The 27519-nt window shown below is 40.1% G+C and overlaps 1 protein-coding gene and 1 long non-coding RNA gene across 3 annotated transcripts in view; both read right to left on the bottom strand.

Annotated features, from left to right (window-relative positions):
• Positions 1-1584: 1584 nt before the first annotated feature.
• On the bottom strand, positions 1585-6940 carry LOC113033740 (uncharacterized). Of its 2 annotated transcripts, XR_003274081.1 has the most exons (4): positions 6803-6940; positions 6655-6725; positions 6048-6273; positions 1585-1675 (listed from the first exon to the last, which is right to left on the bottom strand). It is a non-coding gene; the product is annotated as an uncharacterized LOC113033740 (long non-coding RNA). The 2 variants fall into 2 exon arrangements; XR_003274080.1 differs by lacking the exon at positions 1585-1675 and having other exon boundaries at positions 6014-6273.
• A 3453-nt stretch (positions 6941-10393) lies between these two features.
• Positions 10394-27519, bottom strand: part of piwil2 (piwi-like RNA-mediated gene silencing 2) — a 29121-nt gene continuing 11995 nt past the window's right edge. The window contains exons 10-24 of the mRNA XM_026188350.1: positions 27304-27384; positions 27102-27215; positions 26665-26853; positions 26393-26477; positions 24881-24973; positions 24310-24450; positions 23876-23989; positions 22909-23097; positions 19708-19809; positions 19449-19565; positions 15533-15621; positions 14799-14904; positions 14341-14594; positions 13782-13889; positions 10394-10912 (exon numbers count right to left, since the gene is read on the bottom strand). Of these exons, the coding sequence (XP_026044135.1) occupies positions 10756-10912; positions 13782-13889; positions 14341-14594; positions 14799-14904; positions 15533-15621; positions 19449-19565; positions 19708-19809; positions 22909-23097; positions 23876-23989; positions 24310-24450; positions 24881-24973; positions 26393-26477; positions 26665-26853; positions 27102-27215; positions 27304-27384 (1939 nt within the window). The 3' untranslated portion in view covers positions 10394-10755. The remainder of the gene's footprint in view (positions 10913-13781; positions 13890-14340; positions 14595-14798; positions 14905-15532; positions 15622-19448; positions 19566-19707; positions 19810-22908; positions 23098-23875; positions 23990-24309; positions 24451-24880; positions 24974-26392; positions 26478-26664; positions 26854-27101; positions 27216-27303; positions 27385-27519) is intronic.

The raw sequence follows: 27519 nt of genomic DNA, 5'->3' as shown, positions 1-27519 counted from the left end.
GAATTCGGTTTCACATTTCAGTGCAAACAGCAGCTTTTTCCTACTAGTGCTGTGAAAACTCGGATTTTCCGAACTTTTCAAGAAACGAAGGAATTGCAAAATGATTTCTGCCGACTTAGATCGTTAGATGCACCTGCTATCCCTTTTGATTGAGCGTGAGAAAGATCAATGCTATGGTAAGTACAGCAGGCTAAAAGGTATAATATAATATGTCAGACTGCTGTGCGCCTCCAATATAGAGGTGTGAGGTTTCTCACCTAAATGCAGCTGCTTTATTCTCAGCAGATTGTTGCTCAACTAATATGAAAACGTTAGTCCTTAATGTGAATGCGTATTAAAACCTCAATGAGAGTCCATGCAGCCTTACACCACATGAAAATGTGAAGGCTTTCATAAACAATGAGTTCTGCTGGGAGCTTCTTACTGTGTGTGGAATAACATATGATGATGTGAAGCCATGTCTTGACAATTTAAATTCAGGCTTTAATTTGTGCGATCACATGATTAATGTAGACGCACGCTTTGTTTCCTCGTAGCTGAGCTGGTGAGTCCAACCATTTCACGTCAGATGGTCGTCATTAACTTGAGGAACCGTCAACTGACCAACAGCAATCTGGACTCCATGTCCCACCTGGTCCTCACTCTATACCATAACCTGGTGACGGGGTCCAAGGACTTTCCTCACATACTGTTTAAAGGATTGCTCCACCGGGACCAGGTGACGACACCATTTGTCCATGTGAGGCTGAGCCAGAGAGAGAACACCGCTCCTTCTCCTCCTACGGACTCACCAGCTGGGATGATGCTGCCGCCTGCGGGCTCCAGCTCTCATCCACGCTTCCTGACTCCAGTTCTTCCCGAGAAAGCATATCTCGCTGTGCTGAAGGCAGACCGGAGGAACTGCGTCCGCACCCTGACTGTCGACGGCCTCCCCGTCACCAGAGTCATCTCCACCGTTTACCGAACAGAGGACACGGAGATGACGAACCGCTGGAGAGTAACAGACTACAGCGCAGACGGCAGAGTTCTCATGTCGGTTCTCTGCCGTTTTCTGAAGACGTCGGCAAAGGGTGCTAAGAGGAAGACAACAGCATCCAGAGCCCGACTCCACTGAGGAAGCACTTCAGGATTTAATATAAAGTGAAGCATGTCGAACACCAGCAAGCCTGAACAAAGTGGTAAGTAGTAAATAGTGTTTAAGGTTGTTTCTAAAATTCTGTCCTAAAATACTTGAAAATTGTGGAGGTTTTAACTTTTATTCTTTCTTTTCTGCCTCTTGTTTCTAAAAGTCAGGAAAAAGAGTCACGCTGAGAAGAAACTCCACACAGAAGATTCTCCCTCATTAAAATGGTAAATATATTCATCTTGTTATGATGTTTGCTCACAATAACCAGGAGTGTTCCTGTTGTTCTGAAGTGATTCACTCTCATTTGGTGTTATTTGTTCCAAAGACAACAGAGTGTTCAGAGCAGCGTGAACGGCAGTGACCTGAGAGCAAGAGAGTCCTCGTGCCTTTGTGGATCCCTTCAGGTACTCCGGCTTCTTCCCACAGTCCAGAGCGATGCAGTTAGGTTGAATGTGAGTGTGAATGGTTGTGTGTTTCTCTGTGTTAGACTGGCCACCTGTCCAGGTTTTGCCCGCCTCTAGCCCCCATAACAGCTGGGACGGCTCCAACCTTGAACCAGATAAGCAGAAGTAGGGCTGAACGATATATCGCATTTGCGATAATATCGCGACATGATCAAGTGCAATTTTCTAACCGCAAAGGCTGCGATTATACTCTGGACATGTCCAAATTCATGGGCTGCATCCTCCTGAGGCCGCATTTGTAGACCGATTACGTCACAGCGACGCGCCGAAGGCTGTCCAAATTACTACCATATCCCAGAATTCATAGCGCGGCCCAGCCAAACTCCAGTTTCCAGCAATGGCGGCCGCTACTAAGTTTTAAAATTACTCATACTAATCTTTCTGGGTCACAAAATAAACTTTTAACATATTTTCAGGTGAGAAAGTAGCTGTGTAAACATCAAATATCTGCTCGGTTTATCAAGATATCCCATATTTGCAAAAGTGCTTCGACGTTTTCAGAGGCGTCTGCTACCCACCAGCTCGACAGCTAGCCGGGAGCTCGAGGGTTACTGATGCGGCCGAGAACGGCACAACTCCCGGCACATCATTTTCAGATCACCGCGGAGTTTCGCTGCTCGGGTTAAACGTGATATATAGTCACTTAGACAACCTAAAAATGTTATTGTTGGGCTTTTTTCAGTGTTTTGTTTGTTCGTGAGTAAATCGGTTTGGCTGAGATTAAAGTTATTAGATTAGATAAAATAAAACTATTAATCCCCCGGGTGGGTTCCTCCTTGGTTTTCACACAGCTGACTAAACGTCAAACAGAAAACTTATTAAACAGAAGTATGAGACAGTCGAGATTTACACCAGTGTCTGGTTATATTTTAGATAGCAAGAAGCAGACGGCCGAGTTTATTAAACTCCACCGAGACAGCGGTGACGCTAATCAGAACTAGACCGTCCAATTTCACGCCTTTAAACTTTAAAGGCGTGTTTGTGTGTGTGTTTATACAATTGCTATTATGTTTGCACTTTATGTGTAATGTTACTGACTGCAGAGATCAGTAAGATGTGTGTATTTTTTATTTATTAGTTTTATTTATTTAATATTATTTTTTAATTGAATGACTGTCTAGTAGTTCACAGATGTCGAAAAACTGAGTGTGGTAAAGCCACTGATTTTGTTTATGTATATTTCTGCAATCTGCACATTGTACTGACTTTCATTTTAATGTTTACACCAGGGTTCCTTGTCAGCACTTTATGCTCAGATGTTTGTAAGCTAAAAATAAACTATTGTGTATGTTCAAATATACTGTTGTGATTGAAGAAGTTAAATAAAAATGTCAGTCATCAATTCATGCATCACCTCATGTCATCATAACAGAGGTCTGTCTTCCAGGAAAGAACAGTTTAAAATTAATGTAATATAGTATTGGCCATACTATATGATGTATTGCTTGTCTTTGTTTAATAATACAGAAGACAAATACCTTAAAAAATAATCGCATATCGCATCGCAATCGCAATATTGGGGCAAAAAAAAAAAAAAAAATCGCAATTAGATTATTTTCCATAATCGTTCAGCCCTAAGCAGAAGAGATGGATGGAAAGATGGAAGGATGATCCAAAGAGAAACATTAAAGGCCCTCTCACCAAAACAAGATAAGAATGCATTTTACATATGAATCTTCATTCATTCATTCAAATGTTGAAACTAGGGCTGCCACAAACGATTATTTTGATAGTCCACTAGTAATCAATTATTTTTGCAATTAGTCGACAGCCTATTGCACCAGCATGCATCTGCTCTAATATAACTATCATTAGCTTACAGCATGAAGTGTTTAAGAGAACAGCATGCTCCTCGTCAGATTGATGGGAGGAAAAGAAAATTCTAGAGTTTAACTAGGTGGCTGCTATGCTCACAGAACTGGGATGGTTTCAATGAGCATGTAACCAAAATAACCAAGGTAGGTAGTGGACATGCTGTTCACCTGCTCCCTCAATCTCAAACAATGCTTCAATTGGCTGAATGGGGAGATGTGCAAGTTTATCTTTCTGAAACAATTAGCACATTGTAGTGACTTGTGAACCACAATCCATCATGGAATTGCATTGCACACCCTCACACAAAACAGAAGCTGCACAATGAGGATCTAGCAGACTGGCTGGCAAGCGAGATTTGGAATCAAAATCTTCAACCATTGTCTGGGTTTTTATTTTTCTCTGAAAATGAATGCTTTGGTCAAATAAGGTGGGATTGATGCTGGTCCCACAACAAGAGCTGCTACAAGTTTAAAGTAAAAGGCTCAGTAACCTGTTGGGCTTGGAACCTTTCTTGCTTTGCCTGACAGACTAGTGTCTGGTTAGGTTCATTCAGACGTCGAGCAGCAGTATGGTCATCTTCACCACATCTAAAGCTGAACCACACTTCTGGCAGACAGGGAACCTTAACAGGTCTCCTGCCACTGCTGTTTCTTGCCATTAAGTAATCTTTGCCATCACTTATTTTCTTTAGGACATTTCTGGTACCGAGCGAGCTCTCTAAGTTTCTTAGACAACTGATCTGTCTTATTTTGAAGTTTAACAGTTTGTTTTCTCTGTTTTGACGCTGCACTAAGCTCACTGTCAAAAGGAGGATTCATGGACCTTTGGCTCAGTTTCTCTACTTGCTTTGCAAGCTTATCCAATCTCCTTTCAAGCTTAGATGCCTTGCTCTGTTTTGTAGTCTGTATTGGCACAGGCTCATCATCATAGGAGGGTACAACGCAATTTCATTGTTCTTGACAATGACAATAAATAAATAAATACTAAAATACATCAAAAATGGAGTGGGCATGTACAGCTGACTTTTGTAGAACCAAGATATTTTTTCATCTTGTCTAGCTTTGCAGATCTAGCACCTTCCTCAGTTCTCAACACAAGGAGTATTTCTGAAAATGCTGGTGGACTGTTCTTTTTGTTCTCTAGCTGGAGAGCTATGATGAGACTCATCCAAGCAGCCTCTATTGAACTGTCTTAGCAGGTGTTTCAACAGAGACTCCCCCTCTAGAAGTAGAAGTAAGGAGGCTATGGAGTCTGTTCAAATATGCTGAGGGCTTTTCTCTGCTATTCTGACTGGAGCTGAGAAAGGTTGCCAAAAAAAAAAAAAAAACAAAAAAACAAAACAAAACCTCTTCTCCGTTATCTACAAGACTAAAAGCAGAATCAAGCTGCGTAATATAAGCTCTGGGTGGGGAGCTCAAACCAAACAACTTAAAAACATCTGTTGCTGGACTGAGCAAACTTTCAAGAATGTTCCTAACCCTAAAGGAAGAATCACTGAGGGGAAGATCCACTTGTATACCTCTTCCTGAGCAACATCTCAAATGGTTTTAACAAACGAACCAACAGCAGGATTCTTGGGGCTAGGCTAGTCACCAAAGACCTTGGTTGATCTTGGGAATGGCTTGATCAGACGAATATTCTACCAGGACTCTACCTTCTGGATGGTTTGGTTCATGAGGAATCCGAACTATCCGAGAAACTTCACCATTAACTGAAAAAAAACACTAGCACTGTCATCATCTGTTTAAATCCTTTCAATTCCAGTCACAAAAAGTGAGCATTAGCTATCTACATCAGCGGTCCCCAACCCCCGGGCCTCGGACCGGTACCGGTCCGTGAGTCGTTTGGTACCGGGCGGCGAGAGTTGAGGCTCAGGTGTGAAATGAATGGTTTTCAGGGTTTTTATCATTTTTCAGCGTTATTTTGTTATCGTTTTTATCGTTAACTCGGTTTTCCTGGGTCTTTTCACGTGTGTTATGAATAAATCATTTTTTTTTGGTACCGGTACTAGTTTTATTTTGTTGTATTTATCCGCGACACCTTAAAGGCCGGTCCGTGAAAATATTGTCGGGCATAAACCGGTCCGTGGCGCAAAAAAGGTTGGAGACTGCTGGTCTACATTAAAGCATCTGCAAAGGTACAATGTCCAACTCAATGCGGTTGAGAAAAATGAAAAGGTGGGTGTTGTGAGCTGGAAAGTCAAGGTGCTACTATCGTCCAATCTCCTGGCTGGCTCTCCACTTGTAACTCAATCTGTACTTACACCAAAGCATTAATGCTTGGAAATCAGGACTGTCTGTATCATCAATTTCACCACAATGTTTTAGCCCCCCCCCAAAAAAAGAAAGAATCACAATTTGTATAGAAAGAGGTTACAAGAATTGAAATGTGTCCCAAAACTCTGTAACCCATCAGAGGCTAGTTTTGTAAAGGAGTTTGGTAGTAGCTGCTCCACCATAGGAACAGTAAGACCTCCAGCACACAACGAACACCACACTCACTTAACATAGACACATTTATTAAAACACAATTTTAAACAATAACCCTTTTCTTTTACTGTCTTTCCACTCAGTGTTCCCAAAAAAACAAAAAAAAACAAAAAAAATTTATCAAGGTCCTTTGGCCAAAAAACAAACAAACACCTGAGCTCAGGGAAAGGTAAAGTGCAACGTTGGGGCCCTCCAATTTGTTCCTACCACCCTGTTGGAACAGTGTAGTATCCAGTAACAGCATCCAGAAAGCAGAAGCATCCACTTGCAGCAACGACCATCTACCAGGTAGGATGTTTCAGTGGAGTCATCAGATGAGGAACATCATCCAGTAGGAACAGGATACCAAAGGAAAAACCAGCCTACACACACCCGGATGCTGGAGAATTAACCAAAGCATATTCATGACTTCCAGTATCACTAACGGCTCATCTAGCAGTCTCAACATCAAAAAAAATACAGGCTTGTTCATGTAAAAAAAAAAAAAAAAATTCTTAGGCATAAACACATCAACTCGGTAATTGACCTTGTATCGGCCGCCATATTATGAGGGTAGCCAGGCTTGCTTAGCCGCTAGCTTGCTAACATTCAGCTAAGCTCATTCACACATTCTAGAACATTTAGCTTTCTTCCTCAACAAAAAAAAACAAAAAAACAAACAAACAAACAAAAAAACATCCCAGCAGTTAACTTGACACCTGGCTGCAGCATAAAAATGGACATAATATTCAATGTAAACATGAGCTCCAAGCTAACTCACCAGAGGAGTTGGTGTAATGGCGGATGCTTGTCGGACTCGGCTCAGCGCGTACCGCTTCATGATTTCTCTCTCTAACAACACATTAAAGCATCAGTTTTAAGTACAAATGTTTTGTAAACCTATCTACAGTGACTGGTGTTAAATGTACCCAGGTTTCCAGATCGCAGAGGGCACCAGAACAGCATGCATCTCACCAGATCGACGGGAGGAAAAGAAGAAATTCTGCAGTTGGACTAGGCCTTTGCTCACGGCACTGTGATGCGTTCAATGACTGCCAAACAGTGTTGCCAACTCCTCAGTAAGGAAAATCGCTATTGGTTGTCCTAGAAGTCGCTAAATGATGTCATCGCCTAATTTGCATAATTGGCCATGCTAATGTTACATTTGTAGATCCTTGGACAGTACACCTAGTGCGTTAATCCAGCATTTTAGGTTTTTTTCATTAATTACACCCTGCAGGCAAAAAAATGTGTTCTCGTTTGATCCTAAGATGAATGTTCACTGCAGTTTACGTTTACGTGACCATGCGTGTGCAGGTTTTAGAATGCATTTACATTTTTATCATAGTTCTTCTGGACATGTTACATGTAATATTCAAAATCCACATCAGTCAGATATTACTGAACATGGATCCCAGTTTAAATTAATTTGTGGGTGCGATATATTTCAAAGAGAAGCGAATCATCTGCTTTATATAAACAATATCCAGTAAACAACACTTTCATTTATGTACATCTTTTTAAAACATTAGCTTTGATTTTCAAAAATGCAGAAGTTTCATGACACATGAATAAACCAGCTATGTGTGAGGATTTTTCTGATGACAGATGTTACAGACATCAACCATTATTCTCAAATGGCACAATGCAAATGTAAGTTTATGATGATGACTGAAACATCAAATTTTCCTAGGGTAGGGGTCAGCAACCTTTAACACCCAAAGAGCCGTTTGGACCCCGTTTCCATGGAAAAGAAAACACTGGGAGCCGCAATTACTTTTTGACATCTAAAATAAAAATAACTCTGTTATTGTTCTTTACCTTTATGCATAGGTATTAGAAAACAGTGGTTTCAATAAGTATCATTGACTGAACAATGCACAAGTAACTGGTGATAATTGAGGTTTGAACTCAGTTCTTAGTTATGTTGAATCGTTCTCTGCAAGCTACGACTGTAGAATGTGTTTTACTGACAAAGTATTTAGTCAGAAGGTGCTTCATTTCAACTGAAAACATACTCCAGCGTGTTTGTGTATCAGTTTTAGCTTTGTGGATAAAAAGAATCGTTCAACAAACAAAAACTTGTTTTGGCTTCAGTCTTAATGCCAGTCAAACGCTGTGGCTCATTCGGACTATTCCTCTAATTCTTGGTGATGTTGTCCCTAATGGCTCCAGCCATGAACTAGATAAGCAGAAGAAAATGGATAGATGGATCAAAGGATGATCCAAAGAAAAACATTAAAGGGCCTCTCAACAGCTTTCATTTATTAAATTTGTCTTTACTAAACAATTTCTGGTGTGTATTTGCATTGATACTCAGACAGCAGCTCACATGTCCTCTTTCTGTTTGTGGTGGAAGATTCAGGCAAACACATATAGATTGTTATTTATATGCAGTGTTTTACTTTTCAAACCATTTAGGCGTGTAAATGAGTTTCATGTATAATCTTATTTCTGTTCTTCGTTTAGAATCGTATTGTTTGGTCTGACCTATTTTTTTTCCAGCGGTAGAGACTAATGATGTTCAGGTGTGTGTAAAGTCCTGTATAAAGCAAGTGGGATTTTGCCTACCAGGTTGGTTGTTTTATGGTAGAATGGAGATGCCAGAAATAAAGTATACTTAAAAGGAACTTGACTAGTATGCTGATGCTGTTCACTTATCACCCTCTTTGATGTTTATCTTATGCTACCCGACAAGAGAACATGCTTTAGAAATCAAATCCAAAATTGAATAATTTGTTCTGAAAAGTATATAAACATATGTAAACATGTGTAAACACTTTGGTGAAAATAAGAAGAACTACATTTGAAAATGAATGATTGGAATCCAGACTTTTGACTTTTTTGGTTTTCCTCAACATTCAATCCTCTTAACATTTTTGTTTTCCAGCTTTTCTAGAGGGAAAATCATTTATTACATCACTGCAAGAAATCTGATGGCCAACTTTGTTGTTAAAACTGTTACAAAATCAGTTTTACCCCGGTTCTTTTATTCGTCGAAACTTCCAGAGACGGCACCGGAACTCAGTAGTCATTTCACAAAACCTTTATTCATCTTCATTTAAGCATGCACTTCTAGAAGGGAAGACGAGGCCGGTGTGTCCCTCTCCAAATCTTCACCCCTTTGTTAGTTACAGCCAGCTTTATAGAGGCGTCCCCATCATAAAACCCCCCACGGTGTGCTGCAAACTGTGTCTGTGTGCACGAGCACATGAATGCCTACATGTGCGCGTTCCCACGTGTCTATGTGAGTGCTCGTGTGTGACTGTGTACGCATACCTGTGTGTATGTGTGAGTGCACATGAGTGAGTGTGCGTGTGGATGTGTGTGCGTGACAGTTAAAACACTGTGGGTGTAGGTGACTCCCTAGAGGTCATAAAAACCCATCTCCCTTCCAGACCACAGTTATCCAGTTACAAATGTTGAGACCCCCACCCAAACATTCTCTGGGGAATTTCCACTCAGCATTAACTCCTCTCCGTTTTACTCTCACAGTTCAAGTGGGGGAGGGGTCTCCTACAATCTACTCGTAAGTTCATGACAGAATCAGGCCTTTATTACATTGAGGGCAGTGTCAGTGTCTCTACAATAGTTCTACATTCTATGTTAACACATTTCTAAACTCTAAAATAAGCTAAACACTCTACAATACTAATTACTGCCAGTCCACTCAGTCTTTCTTGTGCCGTGGAAGGTCTGTGGTAGTTGTTTAAGTACACAGTGAAGGGCAAATGATGCTGCTGTCTCCCTGTCAGCTGTGTTCTCTCATCTTCAGAAGTCTGGACTCGTGAGCCAACGTGCCAAATAAGAACTATCAAGTATGCATGTATGATCTCTTTACTTGGTACTGAGAGATGGCATCTAAAGGAATCGACTCTGGACTAAAGCAGTGTTTTAACCATTTCATTGTTAGCCCCGCTCCCTAACTCTGATGGGTGAGGTTGACAGATGAAATAAATTCATGGTGCAGTGCATCACAGTAACCATGGAAAAAATTAATAATCAACTGCTTCTAAATAATGAATGAATCAGTTGGTTTGAAATGAATTAACAGTTTATTTATATACTAAATACATTTATTTCCAATTTAACTCATGTGATTTAATGAATTTGACACTCATTATTTAATAATTGTTTATTTTAATTTTAGCACTCTTGACACTCCATAAATTACACGCTCAACTACTTGCTTGGAGATGTGTTTTTTTTTTTACAGTTATCTTTAAAGGAGAGTGTTTAGCACAATTTTCCATGTGCCAACCAATTACACATATATATGGAAAAAAAGTGACAGTGTAAAGTCAACATGACTATTGCTAGGATCACCATATCCATTCTTTCCTTTATGAATACTCATATCATATTTTTCATTGAATAATTTTTTTTTTTCATAATTATTCTCTATCTGATAAGAATTTAAAGTGTGAGAGTGATGGGGGGCATTTGGCTCTTATGTCTACCAGCAGACAGTTTTGTAAGTGAAGCATTAAAGGCTTAAATAAAAATAAAGAGACCGATCATGATAATGACAGCACCACACAAACAGGCTCGTGTTTTATTTAAAGATTTGAAATACTACAAGCTACAAATCTGTACAGCTGAAAGCTGAATTGGTGCAAACATTAAGAACGTAATTACTGAACGTAATTACTAAAAGACAAAAATGTGAAAACCCAGTAAAACTTCCTAAACTTAAACCACTTTCTTTCTTTTTTTAAATAACTGAACTGACCTTAAAATAAACAAACTCTTAAAATAACACTGATTATAATTATTACAATGTGTGCAACGATATTCTAGGTTATTAATGAATCCCTCATTAAAGTAAATGAGTTGTCATTAAAAACAGGTAACTGCCGTCTGCATCAAGGCAAAGAATAACTCAAAGGAAGAAGAGCTTGTCTGAGAGCTGGATGGCCGGCTCTGAGTGAAGGTACTGGCCAGACAGGAAAGCCAGTTTGTGGGCATATTTGCAGGGTGCTGGAACGCGAATGGTGCCGGGCCAGTTCCAGTACAAATGGCACATCTTGAAGGTCAACCTGGCAAGACACCAAATCAACAATGAAGTGTTTTTGAACTGTACACACATTCACAATAAATCCCAATTTGTGTGGAAGATACACAAAAAAAGAAATCACAGCAATACTTTGGAAAACAATAGACTCGAGGTAAATACCAGTGAGGCTTAAAATAAAAGGGGGGTGGTGGTTAATTACTTGAAAATGCATCTAGTACAGTTCCAAGATATAAATGTGTACAGAACCACTCAAACTCCTGACACACAATCTCTACTCAGCTCTACTCCATTTGTGTTTTTGCAAGTATGGTCTACTACTCTGGCAACAGGAAGGTTTTTTCCTTTTAGCAGGAGGAAACCTTTGGGCAGTACTAGGCTCAGGGAGGCTCAGCCATCTGCCAAGACCAGCTGGGGGATACAGGTCCAGACTAAACAGTAGAAGCTGATGTTTGACTGATTGTGTGTCTTACTGACAACTGGAGGCTGGGCAAAATTTGGATATCAAAATGCACGATTTTGCTACATCTTGGGACATGATTGGCACCAAAAATCTCTTTTTATTCAAACACGTATCAGCTCTGAACTGACAAACACGCTATAAACGCTATAAACTTATTGGAGATCTTAGGCTACGTTCACACTGCAGGCGAAAGCGCATCAAATCCGATTTCTTTGACCCTCTGCGACCCATCTATCCGATCATGGTATGACAGTGTGAACGGCACAAATCCGATATTTTCAAATCCGATCTGGGTCACTTTTGTATGTGGTCCGGAATCCGATACCTATCCGATGTTTTAGAAAGCGACTGCTGTTTGAACGGTCAGGTCGCATTAAATCCGTCTTTTACGTCACTGAGAGAAGACAGACGCCAATTATCAGCACCGGAGAAGACGTCGTGAACACTTCCTGACCATCCAGTGTAGATGTTAGTGAAACTGTTGGGAAGACAACGTGAACATTTTATTTGTACTGTATAATCTGCAGATTCTGACAGAAAGCACCGCTCCTCTAAAACAGCAATAAGGATCATTATTAGGTTATCTACATTATTATGTAAATAACAAAATAACTAAAAGCAAAAATTGGGAAACGTAAAGTCCGAAGTCTTTATATTAAGGGCCATCAGTCAAACAATACTGTTTGCTCTGGGTCTAAACAGAGCGCGTTGTGTGTGACGTCTTCTTTTGCGCATGCGGGCCGCTTTGAGCGTTCACAGTAGAGCACGTTTGCTGTCGCATTTTATTTGTAGTGTGAACGAGCAGACAAAAAAACACTTTGATCAAAAAATCGGAATTGAGCATTAAGACCTGCAGTGTGAACGTAGCCTTAGAAATTCAGACAAATCTGAATGACATGTACACAACATAATACAGTGAATAATACTTTGAGATTTTTACATACATAGGGCTACATCTTTCTACTTCACTGTGTATCGTACACAGCTGTATAACAGAGCATCACAGACTCACTGTGTAGCAGAGTTATTTTGCAAACCATATAAAGATTATGATTACCGTAAATGTCGGGCTATAAGCCGCTACTTTTTGCACAAGCTTTGAACCCTGCGGCTTTTAGTCAGGTGCGGCTTTTCTATGGATTGTCCGTGATTTTTGTCATATCGTAAGACGATTTGTTTTGTGTGTTCCGCTGTTGTACGGCACTACGTTGCCTGGCGGAAGGATCGGGGTTCAAGAGTGGTATGTTAGTCACATGTCCGTCCGCCAGGCAACGTAGTGCCGTACGAAGTAGCGCGAAAAACAAACTTCAAAGTAGCGCTACGCGTTCAGCGGGAGTCGTGGATGATGAGCGGCGATAAACTTGCAAGTTATGCCCAAAAAGCAAGTTATGCCCAACTCCACCGGTGGATTCTGACAGCGTGGAAAAGTGTGAAAACATCCACGATCACCAACGGATTTTGAAGGGCTGGACTGCTGCATGATGGAGAGGAGGACACCGCCACGGCCCTTCTGAGGGTGTTCGACTCTGACACTGACAATGAGGATTTCTTTGGTTTTGAAAGTGACAACGAAGGAGAGAAGAAGAGTGGATGACGAAGCCATCATGAGCCTGTTTGTATCCGACACTGGAGAAGAGGACTTTGGTGGTTTTAGTGCGTAGGAAGAAGAGAAAGATGGTGGTGAATGACTGACTTTTCTTCTTGTTAAAGCTGTGTCACTGCACCTGAGCCTAAAAGGTAGGCCGAATCTATTGTTCTGGTGTGCTGTAGGTTATTGTTATGTACTACATGTGCAAATATGTACCCATAACTTGTTTTTCAAAATATTAATAAAAGTGATGTCTCCAAACAGCCATCTCTTTCCTGACAATTCCCTTTGTGCATATTCTCTTACATATGATAAGTCAACATTGAAACACCTGCGGCTTTTGGTCAGGTGCGGCTAATGTATGTACAAAACAGGATTTTCCCCTGATTTTAGCTTGTGCGGCTAATATTTAGGTGCGCTTTGTAGTCCGGGAAATACGGTATGTACTGAATTATGACAGACCCTATGGCTCTTAGTCAGGTACAATGCTGTTTTGTCATGACAGATGCTCTGTGCAGTTCTGTGCGACTATCTTTACTTTTCTTCATGAGCTGCTCAAACTAAACAGACATTACATCATACAGACGTCAACTTTACTGTTACATCGTATTCAGGAAGCATATTTACAAACCAAATGGAGTAAGCTTGTGAGTACTTTTGTGTTTTTTCCCCTTTAGACAGAAGGAAGACTGCCCCGAAGATTTTCAATACTCTGCTTTAGTGGTGTGATAAAGGCTCTTTTTCTTACAGCTACAGCGATGACCTAAAAAAAACAACCTCAATCTTGTAATGATCAAATATTAAATCCAGATATTGCTTAGTGGAAAGGAAACTGGATCATACCTTTGCAAATGGTCTGGTGTGAGGTTTGCCGTGTTATATAAAGAGATGTAGTGTGTCGGAAGTCCGCAGCCCTGCCGAATGTGATGAGCCATCAGGTAGAAGTCCACCCTGAGCAGGGGGGAAACAATCACTTTGGTTTGGGAAACTTTACAGAATCGAAACATTTCCTCTGCTACAGCTGCCAGTACATCTGTCGTAGCAGTTTTGCTGTGCACATGTTTAAATTCACATTTCTCTCTCGTGTATTTTTACAAGATATTTTCATGAAATGCTGTTTACTACACATTAGCATCATCGCCTTTAAACTGAGCTGCCAGTGTAGACTACTGAAGCAGGTCGCCTGTGCCCTAAAGCTGGATTCAGACTAAAAAACAGCAACAAAAAACACACACACAAAAAGCAGGCCTCTCATCTTTAACAGCAGCACCGTGTTTACATTTACACATTTTGTGATCATTTCTCACATTTATAAAATGCTGCCTCAGAAACAAACTGACATCCAACAATCCTTCCAATTGGAATCAAACCCCTTGCTGTTATCGCCCCGCCCTGGACTAACCAATCTTTCTGGGTGAGGGTGTGATCCACGACAGTTCCAGGAGGGGGAGTGCCAAAGCTGTTTGCAGCCCAGGAGTAGAGAGTGGTGTTAATGCGCTTTTGTACCACGATGAAGACCAGCTTGGGCTCGTAGCTGGGGAAAGTCTCAAAGCATTTGATCAACTGTGGGATCTCGTACTGCTCCACCATTTTAAGCTGGCCGTCTGAGACACCATCTCTGTACACCACAATCTTTTCTGGCAAGTTGTGGTTTACCTGTTAGACATGCGTAACCAAAGTAAAGTTATACAAATTTAATACAGTAAATGAAAATGCATTAAACCCAGCAAAACTTGATAACACCCAGAAACAAACTACACTGTTGTTTTCATTATACTGCGTTCACTGATAGGTGAGAATTAGTGGTGCTTTACAGACAGGAGTCCTGAATCAGAACACATTTCTGAAGTGCATTTGTACCTCATAGTACTTCTGCAGCGCAGCCAGTAAGCAAACCCTGAAGCCATGGATCAGTTCCTCATTGGGGGTCTGGAAAATTACTCTGGAGTACCAGCGGGTCAATGAGCTGTAGGGAACAACACGCTGCTGTTAGGACGCATGCATAGTGCATCTCACCAATTCAAGGTCAAATAATTTCTCGTTTGTGCACTCATATGCAACGACATGAAAAGGTTTATTTGTCAAGGTGATGCAAAAATGCTTGAAAACAGTGAGTCACAGCATTGCTTTGCATTGTCTAGTAATGTGAAGTCAGTATTTTGTGCACACTAACACTTTTTTGTGTGCTTCACATTAAATGTAATAATTCAACTATGGAGAAAATATGAAATCTAAAGAACGACTAGACAAAAAGAGGGAAAAATTGTAATGGCTTGTATTTGTACAGCGCTTTACTTAGTCTCTATGGACCCCAAAGCGCTTTACACTACATTCAGTCCACCCATTCACACACTGGTGATGGCAGCTACATTGTAGCCACAGCTGCCCTGGGGCGCACTGACAGAGGCGAGGCTGCCGGACACTGGCGCCACCAGGCCCTCTGACCACCACCAGTAGGCAACGGGTGAAATGTCTTGTCCAAGGACACAGTGACCGAGACTGTCGGAGCTGGTGCTCGAACCGGCAAACTTCCGATTACAAGACGAACTGCCAACTCTTGAGCCACGATCGCCCCTATGGGAAGGGAAGTTTACCTGTTCACGCTCGCGACAAACCCCATAACTGACTGATGAGACTTGCTGGGGTCGTGGTGGACATCAACTCCAACTACCATCAGGTTTTTCTGTTCAGGGGAGACAGGTTTATCATGTTCCCATGTTAAAAGTTCTGTAATGATGTTAAAATACATATGGCAGGGCAACCACAGACAACACATGATGTCTCAATCTAAAGGAACTCAAGTGAACAAGTGAGAAACATAGACGTTGAGATCGATCAGACTGGGTTACAAGGCCATTTCTAATATTTCAGGACTCTAATTAAACATGCTGAGTGTAAATATGTCAATATACAAATACATTAAAATTGGAAGAGTGATGAACCTTCACAGGAGAGGCCAGCCTACCAAAATTACTCCATAAGCACATCAACAACCTGTCCAGTGGATCACAAAAACAAAAACCCCCAGAATATCATCCAAAGAACTGCAAGCCTCAATCACCTCAGCTAATAATCAGTGTTCTCATTCAGTTTCAATTTGCAGGGATCACAAAAACTGGACTCTGGAACAATTTTTCAAAAGTCATGTCTCAGATTTAACCTGCTCATAGTGATAAGCCCATCAGGGTGAGAAGAACGTTAGATGAAGGGATCCCATCACTCCCCTTCACTGAAGCCTTTGATTCTTTTTTGGGTACAGCCACCTCGAGTCCCTTGAACAGGTATTGTATGAATCTAAGATATTGCCATTATTATGACTAAAGCCCACCATACAACCCTGTGAGAAAAACATTATGACCTAGTGTTGCTTCAGCTGGTAAGACATACAAATTAGCAACATTCTTTGCCTGAAAGCTGAGGTCACCTGAACGAGACATCATTTCACACATGGATACTTCACCAGAGTCCAAACTTTAAGCCCACTGAGAATTCAAACAGTATAAATGGCATGTATATCTTGGTCTAGAAGAGTACGCGCAACAGTAATGATGGGAAAGACTGCTGATCTGACAGATGTTCTTTTCTTTCTTTTCTTTAACCTTTATTTAACCAGAAAGATCCCATTGAGATTAAAAACCTCCTTTTCAAGGGAGACCTGGCCAAGATAGGCAGCAGCGGGTGTCTCACAGTTACAGAAATTACTCAATTAAACACAGGCAGCAACAACACACATGCAAAAATAAACGAAAAATAAATAAATAAAATTCAGTAAAATTCAAATAATAATAATAATAAAAAAATAAGTTAAAATGACAACCAATCTAATTGAAATAGTTACATGTTATGGACTTGGCCTCAAGGATTCTTAGTTTAGATTTGAAAGCACTTAATGAAATGAATTCAGTCTTTTTCTAGTCGTTTGTTCCAAGCCAGGGGTGCTAAACGGACAAAAGCTCTTTTACCAAATTTAGTTCGGGCAAATGGAACAGAAAGCAACAAGTAACCATGCGGACCAGCATGCTCCATTGCAAGCAGGGAACATATATAAGAAGGTAGCAACCCAAGCATTGCCTTATATATAAAACTGTATAAATGAGAGCTCCTCTGACTTTCCAAAGCAGGCCATCCTACCTGAGAGTATAACTCACAGTGGTGAGTCTGAGATTTACGGTTGGTGATGAACCTCAGAGAAGCATGATACACAGAATCAACCATTCGAAGACACTGAGTAGAAGCATTCATATATAGAATATCACCATAATCCAGCACAGGCAAGAATGTTGCAGCAACAAGCCGCTTCTTTGTATTGAAATAGAAACACAACTTACTTTAGTTTTAACTTCAGATTTTTAACAAGATTCTCTACATGTGGTTTGAAGGTGAGCGCGTCATCAATCAAGATACCCAGATATTTATACGTGTAAACCAACTAGATTTTATTACCTTCAAGAGTGGTTACTGATGGGATTGTTTGGGCCCATATTTAGAAAACAACACGAGGTTTGTTTTGTCTGCATTGAGAACAAGTTTAAGCTGAAGTAATGAGTGCTGGACAGCAAAAAAGGCTTTCTGCAAGGAGTCAATGGCTTGGACAAGAGTTGAACCACAGCTGTAAATAACTGTGTCATCAGCATAGGAGTGCATGTTTGCATCTGGCACATTTAGACCAAGATTGTTTATGTAAATGATAAATAGAAGGGGGCCTAATACAGAGCCCTGTGGCACTCCGTTGTGCACTGTAACAAATTCAGAACATAGACCGTCGGATTTTATGCACCGAGACCGATTACTGAGGTAGTTTGAGAATAGGGCTGGGTTTTTATAATCTATTTATCGATTAAAATTGATTCTCGCTTGGATAACGTGAAATCGATTCATTAAAATCCTGAATCGATTTTTTAATATTAATTTATTTTGCCCGAAATGCCAGAATCTCAGGTGAAACCTCACAAATTTTCAACAACCACCAAACAGTAAAACAGTAAATGAGAGCAGGTACACGGATTCTGCACAAAGACGTAAACACAAAGCGCGGACCCGGATCAGAATCAGTGAGATGCGCCTTTCTCACCTGACGGCACGGACACGGTCGGGGCTGAAAGCCGACAGCTCGCTGGTTCTGATCCGTCGGCGGGTCCGCGCTTTGTGTTCACGCCCTTTTTGCGCTGATTCTAAAGCTCTTAGTTTTATCTCTCTCCAAACAATATTGACCGAACCAGCAGCAAAAGAAGATCCAAACTACGCTTCACATAAACATCGTCATGAATTCACTCTGACTTTTACTGTTTTGCTTCCACCAGGATGAAATCACACTTCATGCACAGCTCTCTTTCTCTCTCTCTGTACTTCAAGAAGTTTCCCATCTAAAAATCTGTTTTCTTCATTATTCGCTTGCTTGTTACGCACAAGTCTACCGTTGTTTACAGCGCTGTCGGCCACTGTTTTTTTTTCTTATTACATACTTCCGAAAAGACAACCTAATTTCTGCTGTTCAATACTGAACAAATTTAAACTTTTTAAAATTATGCAAAATGCAAAACGCTCAGCGGTCTCTAATAAAACCGCTGGAACGTCAGAGGTAACGTTCATATGTTGATTAATGGTTTTCTTTCGTTTTTGATCTACTGCAGAATATTTTTTATAAAATCCCAGGCCAGGAAAACCACCTTCATGTTTTTCTGTGTTTTATCTTCAGCTACTTTGACACAAAGGCATCTGCTGTGATGCTCACACCTTTGATAAAGTCTTGCGTGTGTCAGCTTCCTTTTTATAGATACAAAATTATGTAAATGTACTGATCTGAATTATAATATATCTGACTGTCAAAATTTCCCAGAATCAAATCGAATTGAATCTAATCGTGGATCGAATCGATTCTAGAAATCAGTGACGATACCCAGCCCTATTTGAGAACCATGCCACTACTCTCTCAGATAGTCCTCACTGAAGGAGTCTAAGTTTTAAAATCAATGATCAACAGTGTCAAATGCTTTTGACAAATCAATAAAAAGGGATGCAGTGTTGTTTCTTATCAAGTGCAACAGTAATATCATTTACTACACTCATTGCAGCTGTGATAGTACTGTGATTTTTCCTAAAGCCTGATTGATATTCAGATGTTACTGACATGCTGTACAAGGAGATTAGGCCACAGGAGGTCACTGCTAAAAAGGCTCGCTTTTGTGCTGACACGACTGAAACTTCACAGAGAATCTATAGGGTATTGTCAAGAAGAAGATGAGAAACACCCAATCCAGAAATAGAGAGGAGCTGAAAACCACTGTCAAAGTAACCTGGACCTCAATAACACCTCAGCAGGCCCGTGAGCTGATCGCCTCCAAGCCACACCACAACGCTGATGTAGTGATCCATGGTAAAGGAGCCCCAAAATAAATGAAGACTATATCTCTGTTATAAATAATTGAGCTGAGGAAATATCCTAACAATCCAAATGACTCCACTTCTGATATTAAACTGCTCAGCTGTCATCTTGTGTGTCATGACACTTACCAGAGGAACATTGACAGTCCACAGCTCTCCTCCTAACTTGCTGTTCATCTGCAGAAGTATCTTCTGTGCCACACTCTTCAACTTCTGTTGCTGGGAAATTGTGCGGACGTTGATGGCCTAATGACAAATAGGCGAGAGTGAAACAAACTTTCTTTTTTGGAAGAAAATATTTTCAAAATTACTATTTATGCATTTGTTAAGTTGTAAACATTTCATTCCTTTCCTCTAATGCTGAAAGAAGAGCACAAACATCACAAACCTGGGATGGGATGGGATTTTTAACACAGCACAGCTTCTTGATGGCACTGTAGAGATCATCTCTGTTGCCAAAAATGATGCAAACTACAAGCTGCAAATTGGGCTGCACACAGGAGTGAAAAGCTTGAGTATAGTGATCTTAAACAACATCCACCAAACATCTGAGCATTCACTGGTAATGACAAAGAGGTAAAAATACAGGAAAGATACAACAGACAAAGCACTGTTCTCTTTGATAGATTTGAACGTTTTAAGGTGGAAGCAGTCATCAAAAGATGGGTGCAGGATGGTCATTAAGGGATGGGAATGAAATGATTCTCAGTTGGAAAGCAGTCCCAACTGTGCAAAGAAAATATCCACCACACTGTTACACCACCATCGCTATTAACAGCTGACACATGACATGAGGGATGCTGTGTTTTTGCCAAATTTGGACCCTACCATCTCAATGTTGCAGCAGAAACTGATAACAGGCAACATGTTTCCAATCTTCTGTTTTCCAATTTTGGTAAGCCGGTGCAAACTGTAGCTCAAGTTTTTAGCAGACAGGAGTGGGACCCAATGTGGTCTTCGGTTGATGCAGCCCATCTACTACAGAGTTCAAAATGTTGTGCATTCAAAGATGCTCTTCTGCACAGCTTGGTTGTAACAAATGGTTATTTAAGTGACTCCTACATTTTTATCAACTTTTAACTGCTGCTCACCAGATATTTTCTCTCCTTCAGACTATTCTCTATAAACACATGAGACGGTTGTGTGGGAAAATCCCGATAGATCAACAGTTTCTCAAATATTCAGACAAGCCTGTCTTGCGCCAACAACAACAACTTTACCATGGTCAAAGTCCCTTAAGTTTCTTTCTTCTGCATTCTAGTGCTCAGTGAACTTCAGTAGGCCATTTAAGTATGCAGAGATGATCGAAATGACCATGGACTCAGGTGCTGCCATGTGATTGTTAAAGTAAATAATTAATAAGGCAATCAGCTGAACAGGGGTACTTCACAAAGTGGCTGGTGAGTGTGTGCACTAGGCAAGAAAAAGTTGGTGTTTGATGTATTTGATAAAGACATGAAAAGTACAACTGCTTGTCTGTTACACTCCATTTGTCCATCATATGCAATAACTTCACAAGTTCTGGTAACGCCAAAGGATACACAAACCTTTTCTTTGAACTGGAATAAACTATAAGGGGTTGTCAGTTATTTTATTGACAAAATATGATACGTTTATAAATGAAAATATATCCAACATTAGTATATGTGATTAGTGTGTGTGTGTGTGTGTGTGTGTGTGTGTGTGTGTGTATATATCTATATATAAAGGCTTGCCATCTGTGGAACACACTTCCAACCGATATCAAATTGATTACAGACATTAGATCCTTTACATTGAAGGTAAAGTGTGGTTAAAGGGAAATCAAAGTTGTAGTCATTTTAACTAGAGATGGACCGATCCGATATTACGTATCGGTATCGGTCCGATACTGACCTAAATTACTGGATCGGATATCGGAGAAAAATAAAAAATGTAATCCGATCCATTAAATATCACGAAAGCACCTCACAAAACTTGCAACGCGCCGTAACTCACCTCAGAACGTTAGCACGTCGGAGCAGTATGCATCACGTGATAGAGCGGCTGTGGCATGCGGGACCTGTCGGTGGTCTGGATAGCATGTGGAGCTTCGCTAGCAACCTGGCATTTCATCTCCGATAAAGTTATCCCGAGAGAAGTAAAGCAAGTGTGTAAGTCCATCTCTGAATGTTTGTAAAGCATTCCTGCGTTAAGCTTAACAAGCGACTGCCTCTCGCTCTCCGGCTGCTACTTCAATCGTGAAACTGCTTAATGATCAGCTGATTGGCTTTTCTGTCGGGAATCCGTGTCTCTTGTTTGTTTTTGGCCCACTTTGCACCAGAAAGAGGAAACCAGCGGCTGAACAACAGCAGCACGTTTAAGCTTGATCAGCTGTTGTTAGAATTTATTTAATATTACTTTCTACACCAGGATCTTTTTCTACAGCTGACGGCTGGTAACTGTGCAGGGGCGGATCTAGCAAAGTTTAGCCAGGGGGGCCGATAGGGCATGAACAGGGAAAAGGGGGCACAAAGACATACTTTTCTTTCTTATTCTCATTTAAAATGTCGAGCTTTTAATAAATAATTATCTGACACCCAAAGTTTTAATTTGATGCAAAATGAATAGAAGTCAATTACTGTATATAGTGACTATTAAGTCTAATATATATACCCTAGTAAGCTATAGTACTTTTTACTTTGGGAAGGTACCATCTGTGCAGTCTGCAATTTTGTTGAAGAAAGATGTTGAATCTATTTAATATTTCTTGAAAAATAATTGATTTCTGTGCATTTTTTTTCACACTGCATCAAATTAAGGTTGATTACGTCGATTAAGCATCATGAGGTGGAGCGTGAGGGGTGGTTCCCTATTTTTTATTTATTTATTTTTGTTGTTGCTGGGAGTTGGAACCCTATTAGTTAGGTTGCTTAATATGCTAAGTACTCTTTAAAATATCAGAATAGTGAGGATGGTGTAGGTTTAAGTTTATTAGATTGATCAGTATTGCTGAACTATGAAATATTTTTTTTGTATACAGGTATAACAGAATAGCTTTAGTGTAGTTGTTGTTTTAAACTTGAGTATGAACTTGCAGACTTGCAAAATGCAGCAAGATATTTTAAAAAACAGTTTTGTTGATTAAAAACACTATATCGGATTCATATCGGTATCGGCAGATATCCAAATTTATGATATCGGTATCGGTATCGGACATAAAAAAGTGGTATCGTGCCATCTCTAATTTTAACTAATAATTTTAATTTTATTTTAAATTATTGTCTATTAATTTGTAATTGTATTTATGATGTAATTTGGTTTTATGAAAATGTATGTTTTATTGTAAAATGCATCTAGATTGTAAGCCCAACAAGGGACAATTGTTGAAAATTAGCAGTAGCTATAAACCTGTGCGGTACATCAGTTTCATGTCTTGCACTTGAACTATGTTAAACTGCACTGTCCCCTTTAAATAAATAAATAAATAAATAAATAAATATATATAAAAATCTTCACATTACTGTGATGGCATTCATATATTTCTAATGAATATTTGTGTAGTGAACTAAAAACCAGTGAAATGAGATTTATGAAGATTTCGTCAAACTAAACATTTTCTACATCATACCTGACTCGTGAGGTGCGAGTGGATGGTCTTGACATAAGTCTCGGTCCGATCATCCCTCAGCTCCACACAAATGGGTCGACCCATCTGGACCCCAATAGGTGTGGCCACCTTGTTAAAGGTGGAAACAAGCTCTTCAGCCTGTGCTGTACAGCGTCGAGGGTAGAAGACGGCCCAGGTTTTCAAGGGAATCTAAGAGTAACATGGATTGTTTAATGAAAGAAAGCAGTGGTGTAAATCAGCCATATTTGTATTATGGTAAAGTAACTTGTTCACACACTGACACTTTAGGAAGCAGTGTATTAACTGTGTATGCCGTTTTGTTCTTTAACTACTTTCAGTTGTTGAGGTTTCGTCTCTTCAGATTTATTATTCCCCAAGCGTCTCCATTTCCCCCCAAATCAGCTGTTTGTGTATAAACAGTCCCATCTTTCTCCTGTCTCTTGTGCATTCAGTGACAAAGGACAATCAGAAGTAGGACTTCATAAACTTTAGCAAACTACTGTCGCTGTTTAACTGTAAAAAGAATATTGCATTGTTTATAAGGCATCCTTAGCCTTATCACATTTTGTAGGTATGCAACTCTTAGCAAGCACACATAAAACAAGCTGGCAGAACTACAGATAAAATGTCTTTTTTTAGTTTACATTCTGAGGGACATTTTCATGTCCTATTTTAAAAACATAGTGATAACAAAATGACTCACTCATGATTTCCAATGTTTCAAATTCAGTTCCCAACTGAATGTAGCTTTTTTTTTTTTTTTTAATTTCCAAATTTTCATCACAGAGAGGAGAACTAACAATGTTTGACCAAACAGTTACATGTCATTATGCTTAAACATTAATGGTTTACAGCTGTTTAATTGTTTAGCTGACTGAACACATCTCTGGTAACCACCAGACAAGATCTGGGATATGAAACAGCACATTTATATAGAGCTCTACAGATAAGCATTCATAACACTTACAGAGCTGATTGAAGCATCCCTCACAACCTCTCTGGACCAAGACACATCAGCACCAGTGGCAAAGGATGAAGACTGCAGGCAGATGGTTTCAAAGGGAAGAGTTCTACCTTTGAGCTGCAAAAGAGAAAAATATTCATACTATATTGGGAAAAATAGAGAAAAAGAAACGTCCACAAGGAAAAAGGGCAAACAAGGAAGGAAAACAAAAAGGACAAGCTCTTACATCCATTTCTAAAAGAACTGTTTTTGTACGCATTATGTTTACTAACCAAAGAAATTAAACATGGCCTCAAGTCAGTCAGAATTTAGTACCGACATACTGAAAGGCTATAGCATGGCACTGGTTTCACTGTGCATTTCTCAGACAACTCTTGGGGAGAAAATAGCCCACGGACTTTGAATGAAGGAGTTTTCTAAAGAGACAAAATTCCTACCATCAAGATTTCTGTGCCAACCTCCAGTCCCCAACCACCAAGCTCATTCAGACTTTCAGGATTGGTGTTGATGTTCTTCAGAAGTTGCTTTATTGAGTGAGTATGCTGCTCACCACTCACGTTAATGTGCATTGTCAAGTCCTAGAACATGTTAAAAAGAGCAATATTCTCTTTGAGCAGTCAGGTTTCCACAAGTTATTTTATTCATTACAATTACTTTCATGAAGGTTTTCAGACCAGAATTTGTTCTTGGAAATTTCCATTACTGACAATAATCATAAGACATCTTTGTTCTGACGGTTATGTTAGCAAAGCATTGCACTACCGTGTCGTTGTCAATGTTTACAATGGTCAGGCTCTTTCTCTGCTGTGTAGAAATCAAGTGTTTACACTCAAAGTTTAAACTAGCAAAATTTGAACACTTTAATATTGAACACTCTTAAGACAACTGATTTTTAAAATGCTATATGTTCTGTTTTCAACCAACATACACAGTGTGTATTAACACTAACATTAAATTAGATGGGCAGCTCCTAAGAGTAAGGAAAGTTTACTGACACATTAAGCTTACCTTCATAGCTCTGAAGTCCTTCCTCATTTTCTCAGGAATTCCGGTCATGAAGGAAAGCTCTGGGACTAAAAGGATCTCACCAGTGATGATTTGCTGCAACAAATGAACAATTAGTTGTTATAAAAACTCTTGAACTTAGTTTTTTACATCTTCGGTACAACAAAGCACAAGAGTGCATACAGCTGTGTACAGCTCTGCTTGACATGCATGCATTAAGATAAAGTTTTTATTCATATTTTTATTGGTTTTCACTTACTTAGCTTCATCCCATCTCACACAGATGTTGAGTCTTACATGATAACTAATCACCCAGGCTGACTAACCTCTAGGGTTGGGCGATATGCAAGAATCTTCCAACAAACAATCGTCAGCCAAATAATCGCCGATGGGCGAAATATTCAGGCATGCGCAGGCTTTTTGATGGTTGGAGCAACGTAATCATGCATGGACTGATTTGTGCGTTTACAACACAGAAGAAGTCCAAACATGGACGAAGTAATTTCCCAAAAAACATTAGCGCTGTCAGCGTTAACGCGGTCATCACGATTAACGCGATTAAAATTTTTAAACGTGCTCAACCCATCTGGAGCGCAGACTGAACAAACTTTGGACAAACTGCCCGAAATGTGTTGAAAGAGACATTTCAGGGATTGTGACTCAGTCTGCGCTCCAGATGGGTTAATTATTAATTGCATTAGTCATGATGACGGCGCGTTAATGCTGACAGCACTAAAAATATATAGTCGCCAATTTGAGATGAACGAGGTAAACCTACGGATGTAACCAAAGCAGTGTGCCAGTTGTGCAGACGTCTAGTGCGAGCAAAGTACTCAAACACGACTAACTTGCATGAGCATGTATGTGTCCACCATCCGGCTGAGCATGCTAGGCTACCATCAGCTTCTGCAGCTCCATCAACAACCATTTGGGCGCACTCTGAGGAGGGTGCATTTGCTCGCAGATGAAAGAGGCACTATTATTTTTTTTTCTGTTGATTGCTTATGTTATCGCCATCATTATTAGCAAACTTACTCATGGGCAAATAAATAAATAAATCGCCCTTGGAAAAACGATCGCCGATGGGCTCAGCCTATCATCGATAGTCAATATATTTATCCAATCACCCAACCCTACTAACCCTCTGGTAACTATTTGGACAAACATAAATTAAAGAAACGTGAACATGAATGTGAAGTGGCATTCTTAGAAAAACATGTCAGATGACTGATCTACTTCATCGAGCCTGCATAAAAATCTGTCTGTGTGTCTTGAGCTTTTATTAACTCATTCACTGCCATTGATGTCTATAGCCGTCAATGGCAGTGAATGAGTCAATGGGTTTAACTCATTCACTGCCAATGGCTGGCAGTGAATGAGTTAATACTAGCATTAGGCATGTGGAAATCATCATTCCATATTTAGTACTGACTTTAAAAATATCTCCCGGAGACACAAATAGTGTTGTTGCACTGAACTGTTGAATAAAACTTTTTTAAAAACATAGGTTTTTACCTTCCCGCCTTGTCTGGACCTCTCCTTTGGCCGATGCAGGAGTAAAGGCTGGTCCATCTCTTTGATTGTAATGCCATAGTTTTTGCTGTTAAACAAAAAAACAAACAAACATGCAATCACATGAGCATTGGGGAAAACGGAGAAAAGAAAAAAAAAAAAACCCAGATCCAACTGATCTTTTCATTGTTGGGTTGGTGTGAAGACCGAACTGCTGATATTTCACTACACAAACACACACAAAAACAGTTTGCTGTAGGAAAAAGCAGTCTAACCTGTAATAGTCCACAAAGGTAGTTACAGTGCCATCCATCAAAGTGAAGGTGTCTTTGGGTGATTTGTTCCACTCAATGGCATCAATGCGGTAGGTGCGGTTGTTGTAGCGGGTGATGACAATGCTGCCGACGAGTTCTTTGGTGCATTCATCTTGAAAGTTTTCCTTGCTCTGTTGGTACAACGTGTTCCTGGCAGACAGCCCAACACAAGCACGTGTTTTTCATTTTTCACACTATGGAACGGAGCCTTTATTAGACTGTTCTGCTCAAGCCTAACAGGGAAAGCTTGGTCAAAGTTAATAATGCTCGATAATCACTAAAGGCCATTAGAAATGTTGCAAAATCATCTGTGGCTGGAGATACAGTCACAGACATGAATCTATCTGCAGCAGCTCGAGCATGTTTGTATGCTGATGCTTTTTGTTGTGTAAACTCACATGACATCCAGCACAGAGTCATTCCGCAAGACTTTGTGAGAGACATCAATACACAGGTACAGGCCTCCATCTGTGCGCTTGATACCAGTTGAGTAGCCTGGCCAAACCTGGAGTCTAGAAAAACCGGTAGACTAGTGAATGAAACTGCGCTGCCTGATTTTAGCAGGTATCCTTTGGTGCTACAACAAATCTCACGACTTACCGGTGTTTTCCAAGAATGACTGCGCTTTCTGGATCATAATGGTTTCTGCCCACCAGCTTTAGTCCAATGATTTTCATCACCCTTGAAAAAACGAGAGGAACACTGTGTCATATCCTGTAATTTAAACTTCCTTTATAACGGCACACGGTGGGAAACAATCATTGCTGTTTAGGACTCTTAACAGCAGTCGGGCTTATTGTGTAAAATAGAAAGGAT

Source organism: Astatotilapia calliptera, chromosome 12 (genome assembly GCF_900246225.1).
Source record: "Astatotilapia calliptera chromosome 12, fAstCal1.2, whole genome shotgun sequence".
Taxonomy (NCBI): Eukaryota; Metazoa; Chordata; class Actinopteri; order Cichliformes; family Cichlidae; genus Astatotilapia; species Astatotilapia calliptera.
Note: the sequence above shows the minus strand (reverse complement) of the source record. Positions and strands in the feature narration are given on the sequence as shown.